This window comes from Epinephelus moara, chromosome 24 (assembly GCF_006386435.1).
Source record: "Epinephelus moara isolate mb chromosome 24, YSFRI_EMoa_1.0, whole genome shotgun sequence".
Taxonomy (NCBI): domain Eukaryota; kingdom Metazoa; phylum Chordata; class Actinopteri; order Perciformes; family Serranidae; genus Epinephelus; species Epinephelus moara.
In genome coordinates this window covers 25,061,122-25,077,508 of record NC_065529.1, presented here as the reverse complement: position 1 = coordinate 25,077,508, position 16,387 = coordinate 25,061,122, and the positions used below count along the sequence as shown (strand labels likewise).

The window sequence follows — 16,387 nt, the reverse complement described above, 5'->3', positions numbered from 1 at the left end:
GACAGGGTCCAATAGTTTTTTTAGCTAGTCCAAATGGGCGGGGCTCAAGGGTATCACTTCCGCTGATTTTCCCTAGTTACCCACATGGAAACCGACTTCCCTGTGTTTTGAGTTTCGGCGCCGATTGCGGTGGTGAGAAGTTATCTGAGGCACAAGAGGCATTTTCCTCACCGTAAACGCGCCTTGTAGTTTTTACATCACATATTTGTAAAGTAACAGTAACTATGAAGATCGAGGAGGTAAAAAGCACCACGAAAACTCAGCGGATCGCCTCTCACAGTCATGTCAAAGGACTCGGGCTAGACGAGGCCGGGAATGCTAAACAGTCAGCATGTGGTCTAGTCGGTCAGGAGGCTGCAAGAGAGGTAATATTTATGTTTCACTGCACTTATGTTGTTCTTGTACGGTGTCGAGGGGTGACTTCTGAGAGCTGAGGATTTTTCGCAGGCATTATTTTACTCATTGTAGACGGTCAGGTGCACCTACAAGCTAGCTCCGTTAGCACTGTGGTGTCGCTGTTTCATACTCAGGTCAGAGGTGAGCTAACGGGAAAGTCAGCCCTCAAGTCACATTCATTCATATTCTTTTTTTGTAATATTTTATTTAAAACGTTTGATCTGTAAATTAGAAGTTAACTAGACCAAATGTATTGGTAGATGTAGAAAAAAATAGATCTGCATGGTGTTTTTTTCTCCAGTATATGGATATTTTCTCTGTCTAGTGGAGAACCTGTCATTCATATAAAATCAATCAAGATGTAAAGATGGAATCTTAAACTAAAAGTAAATGTGTCCACACACAGACAATGGACCAGCTTCAAAAAGTCAACAGATTTTGACTTTGACTTTTATTCATGATGCTCTGATTTCCAAACTAAGGAAACACTTGACTGTTTGAGGGATACAATACTGACTAAAATGTAGTTACACAGATGGACAGATTAACAGATTGGACAGGGGTTAAATTGCATTATGGGACATTGCAGACACCTGGGGACATATTTACCCAAAGCCATCACATCTGCTTTAAAGCCAATTCTGACAACATAGCACTCAACTCTGGGTATTCCACAATAGAGATGCAACGATTGATTGATTAGTTGTCAATTATTAAATGAATTGCCAACTAATTTGATAATTGATTAATAGGTTTGTTTGATCTTTTAAGAAAGAAAGGGTCAAACCTCTGATTCCAGCTTCAAAAATGTGAATATTTTCTGTTTTCTCTGCTTCCCTATGATAGTAAACTGAGTATCTTTGGGTTGTGGACATAAGACATTGGAGGGGGTAAATTTGGACTGATCAAGGTTTTCACCATTATCTGAGTTTTAATAGACTAATCAGCTAATCAATTAATTGAGAAAATAATAAATGGATTAATCAGCAATGAAAATAATCACTAGTTGTAGCCCTATCCCACAAATAGCTACTTGTATTGCAGTTGAAAGTCCAGTGTGTAGGACTTAATACGTGTTTGCAGATTGAAACCAACTGAATACACCTTAACTTGGCCCTCCCTTTCCAAGCATGTCAGTAAACCTACGGTGGCCTATGGGTAATGTAAAAACCCTCTCTGGTGCCAGTTTTTGTTTTGTCAGGGCTTCTGTAGAAACATGGTGAAGCAATTTGGCAGACAGCTTGGGTGAGGACCCACTCCCTGTGTAGATATAGTCAGCTCATTCTAAGCTAAAGAAAACACAATGATGGGTAGTTTCATGGGATGATACACTAAATAAAAACATAGTTATGAATATTATATTCAGTTTCTGCCAGTAGATCCCCCTAAATCCTACAAACTGGTCCTTTAAATCCTGTTGACATTTTACCAGTATATGTCAGTATATAATGGTACTATTTTTTCACTCTCTAGGCTTGTGGCATCATAGTCGAGCTGATCCGCTCAAAGAAGATGGCAGGAAGGGCAGTGTTACTGGCAGGGCCACCTGGTACAGGAAAGGTAAGTGTTCATTCACTCGCAAGATAGCGGTAAAACTTACTTGAACGTGGCCACCGTGTTTGCTGCAGATTGTGACTCTTTTCTACATGTTCCTCCAGACTGCCCTCGCCTTGGCTGTAGCACAGGAGCTGGGAAACAAGGTGCCTTTCTGCCCCATGGTTGGCAGTGAAGTCTACTCATCTGAGATTAAAAAAACAGAAGTGTTGATGGAGAACTTCAGAAGGGCCATCGGTGAGTGTCACCCAAATATGATTTGGCTTCTTGGCCATAGTTCTGCTCGCAAAACAATTCACCGTATCTCAGACAGTTGTAAAACTGTCATGACTGGGTACACACAAGTGCCATTGTTAAATACTGCCAAACAGTTAATTCAAAAGGAAAGTAACACCAAGAGAAAGCAAATATTAAAATGATGGAAAATGCAGATTTAAAAAAAAAAAATCACATCACCAGACTTTGTACTGAGAAGTTATAAAGAAAAAGGTCTCAGTGAAAAACACAGCGAGGTCTGTAGATTATCCTGACTGAAAATTACATTGTTTCTTGAAAAAACATGAAACCACATCCGTCCACTTCAGTTGTGTCAGGTCAGACTAGATACCGCTCGAGCTAAATCAGAAGAATAAACATTTTTAGTTTCTTTGCCCTTGGTGTAAAAGGACCTTATGTGTTCACAAACTCCCTCAGTGAGGAGTCCTTGAGCAGGAAGAGTGAGGTGTCCTGCACGCACTGTTCTCATGAGCTGAAAGGCAACACTTGACAGCGGATTCATGTGAATGATGTTGAGAAGGAAGAAAGGCTGGAGAGGGGGAAGGGGTTTGCCTGACTGCTGATGGCACCTGTCACAGAGAAGGAAGTGGAGCTTAGGTAGAGGGAGAGGTGGTCATCAGCACCTTGCTCCTCCCCTAGAACAGGATCCCTGGGTGGGAGGGGGGGTTTCATTTTGAAGTTGTCATCACTCTGCCGATAAGAGCGAGCAGTGACAGACAGTCCCTGCCTTAAGCTTTGCTGTCTGACCCTCGCCACAGCGGATCAGCCACCTGCGTGCTGCTCATACTCACTGCCACCGGCCGCATGAAAGAGGAACAGGAGTGTGATCATGTTACACAAGACGATGGCCAGACATTTCATGGGCACGAGCACACGTGTTCCCCCTCTGTAATAAAACGCATTGTTCAGTAGACTGAAGGATGTGGCAGCTTAGTTGATACAGGAATATAAAGGCCCGATTGAGTTCTCACTCTGCACTGTGTGACTGTAATGTCGCCCACATTCAGGACTGCGTATCAAAGAAACAAAGGAGGTGTATGAAGGGGAGGTGACAGAGCTGACCCCCTGTGAGACGGAGAATCCAATGGGTGGCTACGGAAAAACCATCAGCCACGTCATCATCGGTCTGAAGACGGGCAAAGGCACAAAGCAGCTCAAGGTCAGACTGAGAGCCAGAATCTTTTTTTTTCTATCCATCTATCCTATTTGGTTTATACTTGTCCTACTGCTGCTTGCAAAGCATCATGAGCTACGTTGCACGTATAACGGTAAATTAATTGATGGGAACTGTGGTAGTTTATGAAGAATCAACTCCTGAAGGTACTTTGCATATCTAGAATATTTATATGGTTCTCTTTACAAAAAGAAATCATTGGTATCTTGCATCCTGGTTGAATGGCTGCACTAGTGATTATTTTCATTGTCAATTATTTTCTAAATGGGTTAATAATTTGGTCTATAAAAATTCAGAAAATGGTGAAAAATGTTGATCAGTGTTCCCCAACACCCAAGATCACATTCTCAAATGTCTTGCTTTGTCCCCAATTCAAAGATATTCACTTAACTGTCATAGAGGAGTAAAGAAACCAGAAAAATCATATTTAAGAAGCTGGAATCAGAGAATTTTTGCTTTTTTTTCCCTTTAAAATATTATTATATCTGATTAATTCATTATCAAATTAACTGGCAATTACTTTAATAGTTAACTAATTTGTCACGTGATTAATCGTTGCAGCTCTTGTCGAGATGTGATTTCTTTTCTTTTTACTGGCAAAACTCTTCAGATGTTCAAGTCTCAAGTATAATGTGCTGCGATAACACTGATGAATAAGGTTAGGACAAGTGTCTAACTCAAAAATCTCTTGTCTTGTTTCCTCAGCTGGACCCCAGTATTTATGAGAGTCTACAGAAAGAGCGTGTGGAAGTGGGAGATGTCATCTACATTGAAGCCAACAGTGGAGCTGTGAAGGTATCACTATATTACTCTCATGTGTTACTCCCTTACAGCTGTCACAAATTATGATCCGCCTATCAGAGCAGAGAAGGATGTACATACTGGACTTTAATCCACCAAATAGTTTGAAATATTTTAAATAGAAAGCCTAAGAAGTATTTGGTTCGACCAAAGTTCAGGGATCTCTGTCTGTCCTGTCCTCTTCAGTCCTTCATGGTGGCGTTCTTTCATCTCTTTCAGCTCTGCTGCATTTCTACTGTACCCTGGAATGAGCCTCTCTCATTCCTGCAGCTCTCTTTATCTCTCCATCTCCCACAATGCCTCTTTTCCAGCAGTGGGGCTTGTGGCCTGTGTTGACAGGCCACAATGACGGTTCCTTTAATCAGCGCAGGTGGGCCAGGGACGCGGGTCGGCTCAAGTCAGAGACCTGGAGGAGGGCTGGACGACACATTTGTTACTGTTGACAGCCTCATTATGACCTGCCCTCTGAAACTCTTTCATCCCTCAGCCACATGCCCTCCTCTCTGCGATGGGCTGGCACTGGGTTCAATCATACACCTGCTCTCCCTCCTCCCCTCCTGCTTTGTCTTTTGTTTCACTGTGTTCCAGAGCAACGAGAGATTTTTGTTTAATGCTGGGTGCATATTTAAATGATTCTTATATTAACAGTTTGGTGTGCTGTGTCTTCGCAGAGACAAGGTCGCTGTGACACTTTTGCTACAGAGTTTGACCTGGAGGCAGAGGAGTATGTGCCGCTGCCCAAAGGTGATGTCCACAAAAAGAAGGAGATAGTCCAAGACGTCACACTGCATGACCTGGATGTTGCCAATGCCAGACCCCAGGTATATAACTAGCTGCAAATGTCCTGTAAGTGAATATCTTTCAAAATAGATTGCCAGTGTGTAGAATAATTTGCTCATTTTTTGATCTCAGGGAGGCCAGGACATTCTCTCCATGATGGGACAACTGATGAAGCCCAAAAAGACAGAAATCACAGGTAGAGAAAATGTGACAACTTCCCAGCTCACATCACCACCTGCCTTCAGCGCTATGTGGCTTTTATTGTTCATTCATCCTTATTTTTTCACCTAATTTAGATAAGCTGCGTGCTGAGATCAACAAAGTGGTGAACCGCTACATTGACCAAGGCGTAGCTGAGCTCGTACCCGGTGTGCTGTTTGTGGATGAGGTGCACATGCTGGATATCGAATGCTTCACATATCTCCATCGAGCGCTCGAGAGCACCATCGCCCCCATCGTTGTGTTCGCCTCCAACAGGGGAAACTGTTTAATCAGGTAAAAAAAAAAAAAAAGTCAAATTTCACCAGAGGAGCAATTTTCTCACTAAGATGTTTTATTGACAATCACTTTTTGCTCACCAGGGGGACAGAGGACATTAGCTCTCCACACGGGATCCCTCTGGACTTGCTGGACAGAGTCATGATAATCCGCACCATGTTGTACACACCACAGGAGATGAAGCAGGTGAGTCTTAGCGCCAAAGTAGCTGCGTGTGTGATGTGTGCCATCTGTGCAGGTGTCACTAATGACTTTGTGGTTTGCAGATCATCAAGATTCGTGCTCAGACTGAGGGGATCAATATCAGCGAGGAAGCTCTTACACACCTGGCAGAGATCGGCACCAAGACAACGCTTAGGTAAGATTAAACATTGTGAATCACTGACCACAAAATATTCCAGTTTTTGCCCTTATTCTGAAAAAGACAATTTTTCAATCTGTTTACATGGCTAATAATGACTAAAATGACCATTCCATTCATATACCAGTTTATATACAGCCGTGCAGACTCAGATTAGCGTGCCCTAATGTTGTTTATCACGTCAGTATACATTTTAAAAAGTGGAATAGCCGAGGACGCTTGTGCCATTTCTGGAGTTTTCCATTGATGGCTGACATGTTTGCCATTTCAAACACAGCCTTCCTCTTCCTTCAGCCACCTTCTTGAAAAGGTTGGCATTGCTATATTTTTGCATAGCCAGAGACCACTTGATGTCCAACTTTTCCATAATGTCCAAAAGTAGGTGTGTTTTTTCTTGGGATGAGAAATGTTGGCTTTTCTTTAGGGCATGCACTTCTACCCTACAGCCTTGCAAACTGTTGGCTAGTTGGTTTTTGTTCAAAGCATCCATGACAACGCACAGAGCTGACTGTAAACAGGCAGGAGGTCATGCGATGCAAACTGCTGTAAAACCCTGATTGAGATTCATAGTCCAAATGCAAAGAATGATCCTAAAACCATAATAATACCAACAACCAGTGAGCATGTAAATGCCGTCACTGAATAAAGTCGAGGAAGAAGCAGCTGTACATTAAGTGTCCACAGTGGTCCAGTTTGTCCATAGATACAGTTTTTAACACCTGAACAACAATGTCATTATCACAAAATATCATCTATTTAAGGTAAACTTTCCAAAGGAAATGTACAGTGAACAGAAATATAATTAGGACCTGCAGCTCCTCTTACTCTGCTCTATATTGTAAATTGGCTCATACTGTATACGTGTGAGTTTACAGAGTGTCTCCTACTTCCTGTTTCCTCTCAGGTACGCCGTACAGCTGCTGACACCAGCCAGCCTGCTGGGCCGCGTTCAGGGAAAAGAGAGCGTGGAGAGGGAGCAGGTAGAGGAAATCAACGAGCTGTTCTATGACGCCAAGTCCTCCGCTAAAATCCTCCAAGATCAGCATCATAAGTTTATGAAATAAAACTTTTCCACTAGATTTCCACTTTTTTTCTGTCTCAACTCGCAGAGCTGGTGTTCTCAGCCAGCTGTTACATGGTTCACTTTGATTCTCCATCATTTCTATATGCTTTATTTGCATATTTCCATCTTTACCCTCTGCACCACGGCTCGTTGTGGTGTTCCTCCCCTTTATCTACTGTAGTAGTTTTGTTCTAATAAAGTTTTATTCTTTTTGTTTGTTGATGAAAATAATTTTTTGAATAAAAAGCAAAAACACAATTTAACCAGTTTTCTTGGTTTGTTTATTATTCATTCTGACATTTAACATATTACTGGCAGTTCTTACAATAAAACACAGGACAGATGAGACAGAATGTATTGCAAAAAATTTCCAAAAGATTTCAACTTATTTTTAATGTCAACATGTATTTTCTTGCCAGTCTATTGTGCGATAGGCCTTTTTCATCAAGGCTAAAGAGGCTGGGACACGCCCTTCGACCCTATGGGAGCTTTGGGGTATGACACATGCGCAGTGTAACTGGAGCTGTGATGTTGGAGGGTTACAGCAGATGGCGCTATGAATAGAGGGATGGTGTCTGCTCACTTTGGTGAGCTATTTTTATTTTTAGCCCATTTGAATGTGTTTGGCCCAAGAGAGCTTTTTGGATGCACTCATGGATGGCAGCTGATATACAGTAGAACATTTTTATATAGAAAGGATCTGCTTTGGTCTTCTATTAAGGTTCCTTTCAATACTTGCAAGATTCTAATTCTCACCTATATCTTTCCAAATGTATGTCGGATTGCAGACGCCACAATGAAAAGAATCAATCATCCTCATGTTCTATGATAGGGTGCCAGCTATTGAGCCTTTTGAAAAGTACAGAACAGATTTTACTGCACATGTTGTACCCCAGTAACATGAGGCAATATGGTGCTGTGACTTCTCTTTTTAACCTCCTTGTCTTTTACAGAAGATATTTTGTCTTGTCAAAGCAGGAAAAGCACAGGTGTAAATAATAAAATTAACAATGGCTTAATTCCACTTAGCTGCTTTGTTCAGGATGCTGGTATTGTGCGTGCTGGCTCACTCAGTGTTTGGCAAGGCAAGAGTCCTTCCTATCATTCAGTGAACACACATTGGAACAGGCTAACAAGTGTCCCCAGGTGTACGTCACCAATCCTCAGCAGACTGAGGAGGTTTCAGTTACTGTGATCATTTTGGCGCTCTCTAATGTTGTTGTACAATTTGAACAAATGTAGCAGTATTTTCATGATTTTCAGAGTCACATGACTTCTAGGGAGAAATATATTTCTGGATTATAAAGAAAAAAAACAGGTAGGCCTAGGCTAAATGAAACTTTTGTGGCACTTAGTGCTCTATCACTGCTGTAAATGATTACTTAAAACACTTTTATGTTTTATCTAAATCACGTTATTTTAAAAATCTCATTATTCTGCAGTGGACACATTGTAAAGTGTAAATTATGAGGTTTCTGTCAATATTTGTTCAGGCTTGTATGATAAAAACTCCTGTAGACATTAATCCAAATAAATGACATGTTTATCTAAAGTTTCATTAAAGAGGCCCCGCCTTCACTTCCAGCAAATCATACACAAAGAACTGTGGGTATTTTATACCCGCAGAGGATACACACATGCATCCTTGAAAATTTTCTGAATGAAGGACTCTGTCCTCGGTAGAATTTGAAGGATCCTTGACATTGGAGCACTCCTTAGGTAGGGTTTGATGACGTAGCTTCTTTGAAATTTGTCCGCTTGATGATCCTTCCTTGATTTTGAGAAACACCTACTGTTACTGGAACAGAATGGCGCCATGGATACTTGGATGGACTACTGAAAGGGCCTACTAGGCCCAGGTTCAGGGGCCAAAAGTGCTCCTATGTTGTAGAGGTGGTGGGGCCATTTGCATATCTGTGCCCAGGGGCTCATTCTCTCAAAATCCACCCATGCATGGTTAATGTAATTAGTAACATCTGTGCTTTTCCTACTATGACAAGTCAAAATGTCTGCTGTGAAAAAGGCCTACGGTTTCAGTTGTATTGCTCTTATGTTCCTTCATTATCACCCTGCAACCTGAAAAAGTGGGTGAATGCTGGTGTGACAGAAACTGCAACAGTGGTTAAATAAACAAAATTATGTATTTCAGAAATAGAAAACTGGCTTACCAGTACGTAGAAATTCTTCTGTTTAAGGAAGTTAATTATCAACTTAATAGAAGTGCAAAAACATATCATAACCAAACAAAACTGAGTGCAAAAACACAAGCTTGAGAGCACACAAACAGCTGGAGAACAACTAATCCCAAGCCCTTAACGTGGAACAGGTGCTGTCCAAGCATAGTGAGGAAGTCCACTGTTACTTCCTGATAGGTCGAGCTGAGCGTGTGTTGAAAACAGTCTCCCCTCCTGACCTCACTCCGCTGAACACAGAGGGAGCAGTTTTGCCCATTTTCTCTGTGAGGAAAGAGAAACAACAAACAGAATATTTCAGTGTTAATGAGGCAGTAAGGAGAGTTATGGGATATGATGGATATGCTCTGTATATGTACACAGACGGGGTGAGAGTGCAGACTGACAGGAATCCCCCATTATTACAACCCTCCTTCTCTCTCTCTGTATATGGAGTGGAAACTTGAGCATCAGGATGAAACGCCCCTCACACAAACTCACTGCCATAATGTGATCTTAGCTTAACCAGATGGAGGAAACAAAAGGCTGCTTCCTTCCAGTTTGATCTGTGAGTATCAAAGCATATTTCCATGTTTGTTTGTGTGTGTCCTCACCACACTCCTCCATTACTTCAAGCGTCTTGCTCTTCGCTGGCCCACTTCTTCCCAGTTTGTTCTTTGCGTCAGTCAGGTCCTCTTCGCTCACCTCAGGACGCTGCATTTGTTCATCTTCCTCCTGACCTGGCTGAGAGGTCGTTAAAAGAAAGAAGTTACAACACACATCAGTGACTTCTGGGTCTCCATGTTTGCAGAAAGTCTTGTCAAAACTCACCTGAGACATGTTGTTTGAGCAGTTGAAGATATGCTGTGAGTAAATCTCCTCTGTGTCAGCTGTCTCTCTCTCTCTTTCCAGCCCAACACACACTCGCATTTATATACACAACCAGTGATTCTCCAGTGGACAATAAATCTGTTCTTGAGACTCATAAATGACGTAACGAGTGTGCACGCTCCTCCTCTTTTCTGTCTCTCTGTCTCTGGTTTTTCTCATGGTCTGTCCTCCCTGCTGCTTCATTAGGAGATGATGAGGTCACTGCTTCAACTTGTGGCATTACATTTCCCCAAATAAATCCCAGAGATGTAAGAATATGACAAATGTCTCTCACTGTATCCTCCCCTTCTTTCCTGCAGCCAACCAACACTTTATAACAGCTCTGGCTATAAGCAAGCTCTGGCTATAAGCAAGCCAGAGAACTGGACTCAGAGTTCAAAAGTTACGACTCAAAAGATAAGAAGCTGTGTATCAAACTTCCCAACAAACTTTATACCAAGCCTGACTTGCTTATAAATAACAGAGGAGAATGAGTTTCGCCCTGCTGTGAAAGAATGCTGTTCCCATCCCTTCCTGCTCATTTTCCATGATTACATCACTATTCAGCCCTCAGGGACCCTAAATGCAGTGGTGATTAGTGCAGACGAAGGACAAACAACAAGAAAGTGTTGCCAAGCAACATGTCAAATTATTGCTGAACTCAAACCTAATTTGCTCTCAAAAATATGAGATAAGTATAGTACTGGTGCAAACAGTGTACAAACCCATGCTCTAGGAAGTGTTTGCTTTCTAATAATATATACATTTGAAGAGAAAAAACAAGAAGAGACAAACATAAAAGAGACGCACCATTATGTATAAGCTTCTTTATCATGTAAACACCAAGTTCCTTAAAGTGTATCTCATAAGATAAAGTACATGAACAAGCTAATGTTCCAAATCCAAACCAGTTTTCATAAACAAATTACAACAACTGTGATTGTGTTATCACTGAAAATTTAAATGGATCAGATTGAATCAAATGCACCTTGAGCAAGTGCCAGTATTTACACAGCATTAACTTGAACAAGTATTTATAATTGAAGATGTGTCATGTTGTCATATGTGACGAAGTACAACTCTATATTCAGTTTTTACTGAAATATGTTACTTAAAGGTCCAGTGTGCAGGATTTATCTATTGGAAAAAATGGTATACAATATTTATGACTATGTTTTCATTAGTTTATGATCACCTGAAAATAAGAATCATTGTGCTTTTCGTTTCCTTTGAATGCGCCGTTTATATCCTCCTGAGACCCGAACCTTTGTTTAATATGCATTTTTAATTTCTCCTAGCTATTTTTGATTAATAGCATCTGATAAGTATAAAAAAACACAACATTGTGAACAATATTTAAGTCCCAATGTCCTCAAACAAGACAATAACAAAGTCCCAATGTCCATCAATGAGCTGATGATAAATTCCCCAATGTCTTCAAACGAGTACTTTCTAATTAACATTGCTAAAATTGGCAATGTTTGTATACCATATAAAACTATAAATGTTATTAATCATAAATGAACAAGTTTCAACCATTAAATGTGATCAGGTTTTGAACCTTGTCCACATTTGTGTCGAAATCAGCTGCAGACTGACTTGGCAGAGATGGCTGCCATCTTGTTTTTACATGGATTAGTTTATTGTGCTCTTAGTACAACTAGATGGCGAAAAAAAGTGTCCACGAACGAGGACAACCGGCCTAAGTTAAGCAGAATCAGGTTTAAGAATGAAGTAATATGAGGACACAGGGTCTCAGGAGGATATCTACAAAGAAGACTGTCCTCTTATTCTTTTTTTCATTAAACTAACAATAAAATCACACATGGGTTGTTTTATCGTGGGGGACAAACAACTCCTGTCACAAATTCAACTGTTTTCTTAAAATCCATTTATTTCTTTGACGGCCACAGTTAGATCCCTGAACAGTCATGATGTGTTTGTTCATACTTACATGAGCAAACACAGGAATGATCCAGTACAAAACATATCAGCATCATACACACACATATTCACATACACACACACATATTCTCACACACACACACACACACACACACACACGTCAGGTCTGTTTTTAAAAAAAGTTGTACCCTCGTTGCTTTCACACAGTCAGTAACTGCACCTCTTGTTAGAACGTTCGTAGTAAACCAGAAGTTTTCCCTCAGTCCAGTACATCCACTTCCAGTTTGATTTAAGTGTGTTTCTTTCTGTACTGGGGCAAGAGCTGAGTCCTCACAAATTGAATGAGCCGAGTTTCTGTGAGAAGAACAGCCGCTAACACACCAAGCAGACACACTCCTCCTACACCGATATGGACCAGCCTGAACAACCAGCCGTGGTCACAGCAGAACACACCCTGCAAACAATAAACAAGATCACGTTAGGGCCACTGATGTGCTCAAGATTCAGTTAAGATCACACAGAATAAAACTACAATGAGGGGAATGAAAAGACTTTTGTACCTCAGACAGCGCTGTGACAACGGCACTGACAGCAAGTGCCAGTAGTAGGAGCGGGGAGGGCAGCAGGCCTCGCAGAGGTCTCCATTGACTGGACTGGAAATAGCGGTGTATGTAAAACAGGCTGTGCGAGATGCGGAGGCCCATGTTTAGGCAGTTTGCCAGTATGAAGCCCACACCGCCAGCCCACCACGTCAGCATGTAGGACAGGAGCAGGAAAGACACCGACAGAGCCAGCATCACAAAGTTGTACCTGGAGACAACACACGTACACAGTGTTAACAGACAGGCTACATGATGTGTAATGACTCGATGTACATTACTTACTTGTCAACCTCTTCTTTGCTCATGGCAGCAAACACAAAGCACTCTGTCACACCATTTACAGCGAGCAGGAGAACATAGCAGCTGTACCATCGCAGCAAAGTGGGCCCTTTAACAAAAAAAACAAACACACAGCAGTGACTTGAGAACAGTGAGCAAAGCAGGATTTGTCACATATACACAAAACAACCAGTGAGTTCCTTCATTTTATGATCAAGCCAGATCACTAACGTTCTCCACCTCCTTCTTTTAAATGTTCCCTGTATCTGTATTTTTAAAGGAAATTAAAGTTCATCGTCAACTTTAGCTCAGTTTCAATTATCGTTCTGATCTGCTGGTTCAGAAATCTGAAGGTAAGAAGCAAACCAAAGCTACAGAGAGTGGTGAACACCTGCTCTAAGGTAACAGGGGTGTCCCAGCTCAGTCTCATCACTCTGTACAACAAGCACCTGGTGAAAAAGGCACCTCCATCTCGGCTGACGCATCCCACCCCTTGCACCAGGAGGTCCCGCTTCTGCCCTCTGGGTGGAGGTTTAGGGTTCTGAGGTCATTGCAGTCATTAGCCATAGACTGTGGTCTTCCTCTCACTGTTGCACTTGTATATCCCACTACTTGCTTTTTTCCACTACTTCACTTACTTTATAGAGTCTTTGTTTGTTACCACGTTGTTGTTGATAGTGTTTTTATTGTAATTGTGTGCTGAGTATGTTTCTTCGATGTTTGTTGTTTTTCTTTTATGCAGCACCAGAATTGCCCCTGGGGACAATAAAAATGTATTTTATTGTACTGATCTTTTTATTTTGCCTTTTGATTTGGAGTAATGTTATAGCCTCAGTTCTTAAGTTTCAATCATTGGTTTTACATTATGTTCAACCCTGGTGCTTATTATATTCTACTTTTTTTATTTTAACTCTTACTTATTTATTCATTTTATCTGCATTGTTTCAATTTTGCTATTTGAAGCACTTTGGGCTGCATGTTTGTGTGAAAAATGCTTTATAAATAAAGTTGAGTTGGAGTTGGTTGTGATTGTGTTACCTGCCCCAACGCTAAGCAGAGAGCCGCCATAAATGTCCAGAGCCAAGTGAGAGTAGGCGTAACCAAACACTGAGATAATGAGTCCAATCACCAGCACCAGTTTCAGCAGACACTCCAGGACCTCTGCTGCCATGGCAGCGTCTTCCTGTAAACAAAACCCACAACATGAAGTAGAACCAACAACTCCTTTTCTAGCCATTAACAAACACTTGTTTGTGTTTACATCCAGACTCACACCTGTATCTGACTTTTGACATCACGTCCTCGCTTCAGCACTTTGGCAAAGAAGATGTAGAAGCTTTCCTCGATGGGTAGGAAGATGAAGCGAGCCACCATGGAGCCCAGATTACTGACAATATCATAAACTCCCTGGTCTCCGAAGCTGAGGACGTTCAAGAAGGTCATGACGTACCGCTCACCCTCTGTCAGGATCTGTTTCAGGAAGGACTGCTTGAAGAAGCTCCATGTGAGCCGCGCCAGACTCCAATCAAACAGTGGCTATAAACAGAGCAACAGATGGAGATCATTAGTCCTGTATTATAACAGTTTATCTTGTAAGTTTGATTTTGTAAAGACAGTTTGTGAATAATAAATAGTAGTATATTGTCCTGCCCTACTACCTCTCCATGAACTCTACGGGGCAAGAGATCTCCAACACTGTGCAGAGGAAAATCCACCCTGGCTGCCTCTTTAGAGCCCACGAAACGGACGAAGTAAACAACGTAGCACAGCACCAGGAATACTGTGTATGCCAACTAAGAAAAGAAAATAGCTTGAAATCATTACAAACAGAAACAACTACAAAAATAATGCATAAGACTTCAGCTCATTTCTTACATCAGCAGCAGAGAAGACGTAAAGGCCCCATTCACGTGCAACCACTATCAGCACCACGGTCAAACTGCCCTTAGCGAGCATTCCCAAGCTCTCGGCAACCACCTTGAGTCGAAGAAACATGTGAACTTGAGCCAGGACGTAGAGAGGCTCAGACAGGAGCTCCAGCACTGCTGACAAGGCAAATAACACCACAGCAGGGCCGTAGTAAGGGACAGTCTGGGGGTCTGGGACCTCCAGGAGCCACAGCCACACGCTGATCAGCACGACAGCCCAAAACACACCCAGAGGCAACCTGAGAGGTACGAAAGACAAAGATAAGACACACAGGAAAATGTACAAGCTGAATATAAAGATTGAATAAACTCACATCAGCCATAGCAGGTTGATAACTTGTCTCCAGCTGTGGTTCGTCCCAGCTACCCCACTCAGACAGGCCCTCCGGAAAGCTTCTCTGGATAAAAACACTAATGTGGAGTACAGTAGTGTCAGCCTGTATAACAAAAACACACACATTCACTTTGCAGCAGCTGGTGCAGAGAAATGTGCTGGCATTGTGTTATATCTCATTCTGGTTGGTGGCACGTTCTTCTATCTCAACACCTGTCAACTTTACCTGACGTTGACCACTCCTATCAGCTCTTTGGACACAAACCGCAGTGTAAATGCATTCAGCAAGAAGGTGAAGACACGGAACATCACCTGAGATTAAAACAAAATGAAAATTATAACAGTAAAGCTTTACAACAATGGCCTGGTGTGGTATTATGGCTCCACTGTGTGTGCTCATGTACCTGTATAAGCACATTATAGGATACTAGAGTGGTAGCACTCTTCAGCACATCCTGAGAACTCATTTTGGACTTCTTCTGACTCGCCTGAGATCACTCTCAAACGAAAATTTGACAAACTTTTCGTTTCTTTCTACGTAGCAAAAACATTATGGAGCCATTTTGTTAAATAACCGTCAGTGTGGCTGCTGAAAAACGACGACAATAGCGCCTAATTCCTAATAAACACGTGTGACATTACATTTGTTGAGCAGCTGTAAAAGCTAGAAGGCTAGAGCTAGAAGCAGCAGTAGTAGTAACACTTCCGTATACATTGTACACGTACGTAAGCACGTTACGCGGTGGCGTCACAGAGCGTGACGTTCATCGCGGTGCCACTAGAAGGCGCAGCCAGCCTTCTGATAATCAATGGGAGGTGGCTGCTCATACAGGCTGTGTTCATTCATTGTCCTATGTTCTTTTCTTTTATGCTTGATTTTGCTGCTTTTCATGGACATGAACTGTGGAATGGGCAATTTTATTTGAATTTTGATTTGATTTTTAATTTTTATTCATGCATTTATTGTAACTTATTTTATTTTATGTCTATTTTAATACCACTGTGCTGTTGTTGATGATGAAAGGAAGTGTGTTTGTTGTTTTTTTGTCTTTCATGAGCTTCTGGACAGTTGGTGATGGATTAATTTCTTTCTATTCTATTCTAAGTTATATAATGAAATATGCATATGAACATTGTATTGTTTTATTTGAAAGATAATATATAGTAAAAAAAAAAAAAAAAAAAGACTACCCATACACAACCCTTGTATTCTTCATTCACAAAAGTAATTCTGCTTCAAAAAGGCCATTTATATATTATTTTGTCACACAGATCTCAAAGTCTATATTAAAACTTTATCGTAACTAACATAGTTCAAGTAAAAATAATGTAATCTATTACACCAGCTTTTATGTAAAGCCCCCCTTCCTTTTTTGTTGCTTATTTTCTATGTAT

At 41.3% G+C, this 16,387-nt stretch overlaps 3 protein-coding genes across 3 annotated transcripts; 1 reads left to right on the top strand and 2 right to left on the bottom strand.

Annotated features, from left to right (window-relative positions):
• The first annotated feature begins 85 nt into the window (after nucleotides 1–85).
• Nucleotides 86–7,166, top strand: ruvbl1 (RuvB-like AAA ATPase 1). Its single transcript, XM_050037267.1, has 11 exons — nucleotides 86–365; nucleotides 1,870–1,956; nucleotides 2,055–2,187; nucleotides 3,234–3,385; nucleotides 4,106–4,195; nucleotides 4,873–5,022; nucleotides 5,114–5,177; nucleotides 5,278–5,476; nucleotides 5,563–5,665; nucleotides 5,746–5,837; nucleotides 6,745–7,166. Exons 1-11 carry the CDS (start codon nucleotides 225–227, stop codon nucleotides 6,902–6,904), a joined length of 1,371 nt encoding a protein of 456 aa, XP_049893224.1. The 5' UTR covers nucleotides 86–224; the 3' UTR covers nucleotides 6,905–7,166.
• Nucleotide 7,167: 1 nt separating this feature from the next.
• Nucleotides 7,168–10,106, bottom strand: mustn1a (musculoskeletal, embryonic nuclear protein 1a). The gene is made up of 3 exons (XM_050037269.1): nucleotides 9,906–10,106; nucleotides 9,689–9,818; nucleotides 7,168–9,359 (listed from the first exon to the last, which is right to left on the bottom strand). The coding sequence occupies exons 1-3, from the start codon at nucleotides 10,002–10,004 to the stop codon at nucleotides 9,262–9,264; spliced, it is 327 nt and encodes a 108-aa protein (XP_049893226.1). The 5' UTR covers nucleotides 10,005–10,106; the 3' UTR covers nucleotides 7,168–9,261.
• A 667-nt stretch (nucleotides 10,107–10,773) lies between these two features.
• Nucleotides 10,774–15,717, bottom strand: rft1 (RFT1 homolog). Its single transcript, XM_050037266.1, has 10 exons — nucleotides 15,397–15,717; nucleotides 15,219–15,304; nucleotides 14,973–15,095; nucleotides 14,606–14,897; nucleotides 14,389–14,523; nucleotides 14,006–14,266; nucleotides 13,769–13,913; nucleotides 12,734–12,839; nucleotides 12,410–12,659; nucleotides 10,774–12,303 (listed from the first exon to the last, which is right to left on the bottom strand). The coding sequence occupies exons 1-10, from the start codon at nucleotides 15,457–15,459 to the stop codon at nucleotides 12,139–12,141; spliced, it is 1,626 nt and encodes a 541-aa protein (XP_049893223.1). The 5' UTR covers nucleotides 15,460–15,717; the 3' UTR covers nucleotides 10,774–12,138.
• Nucleotides 15,718–16,387: the final 670 nt, after the last annotated feature.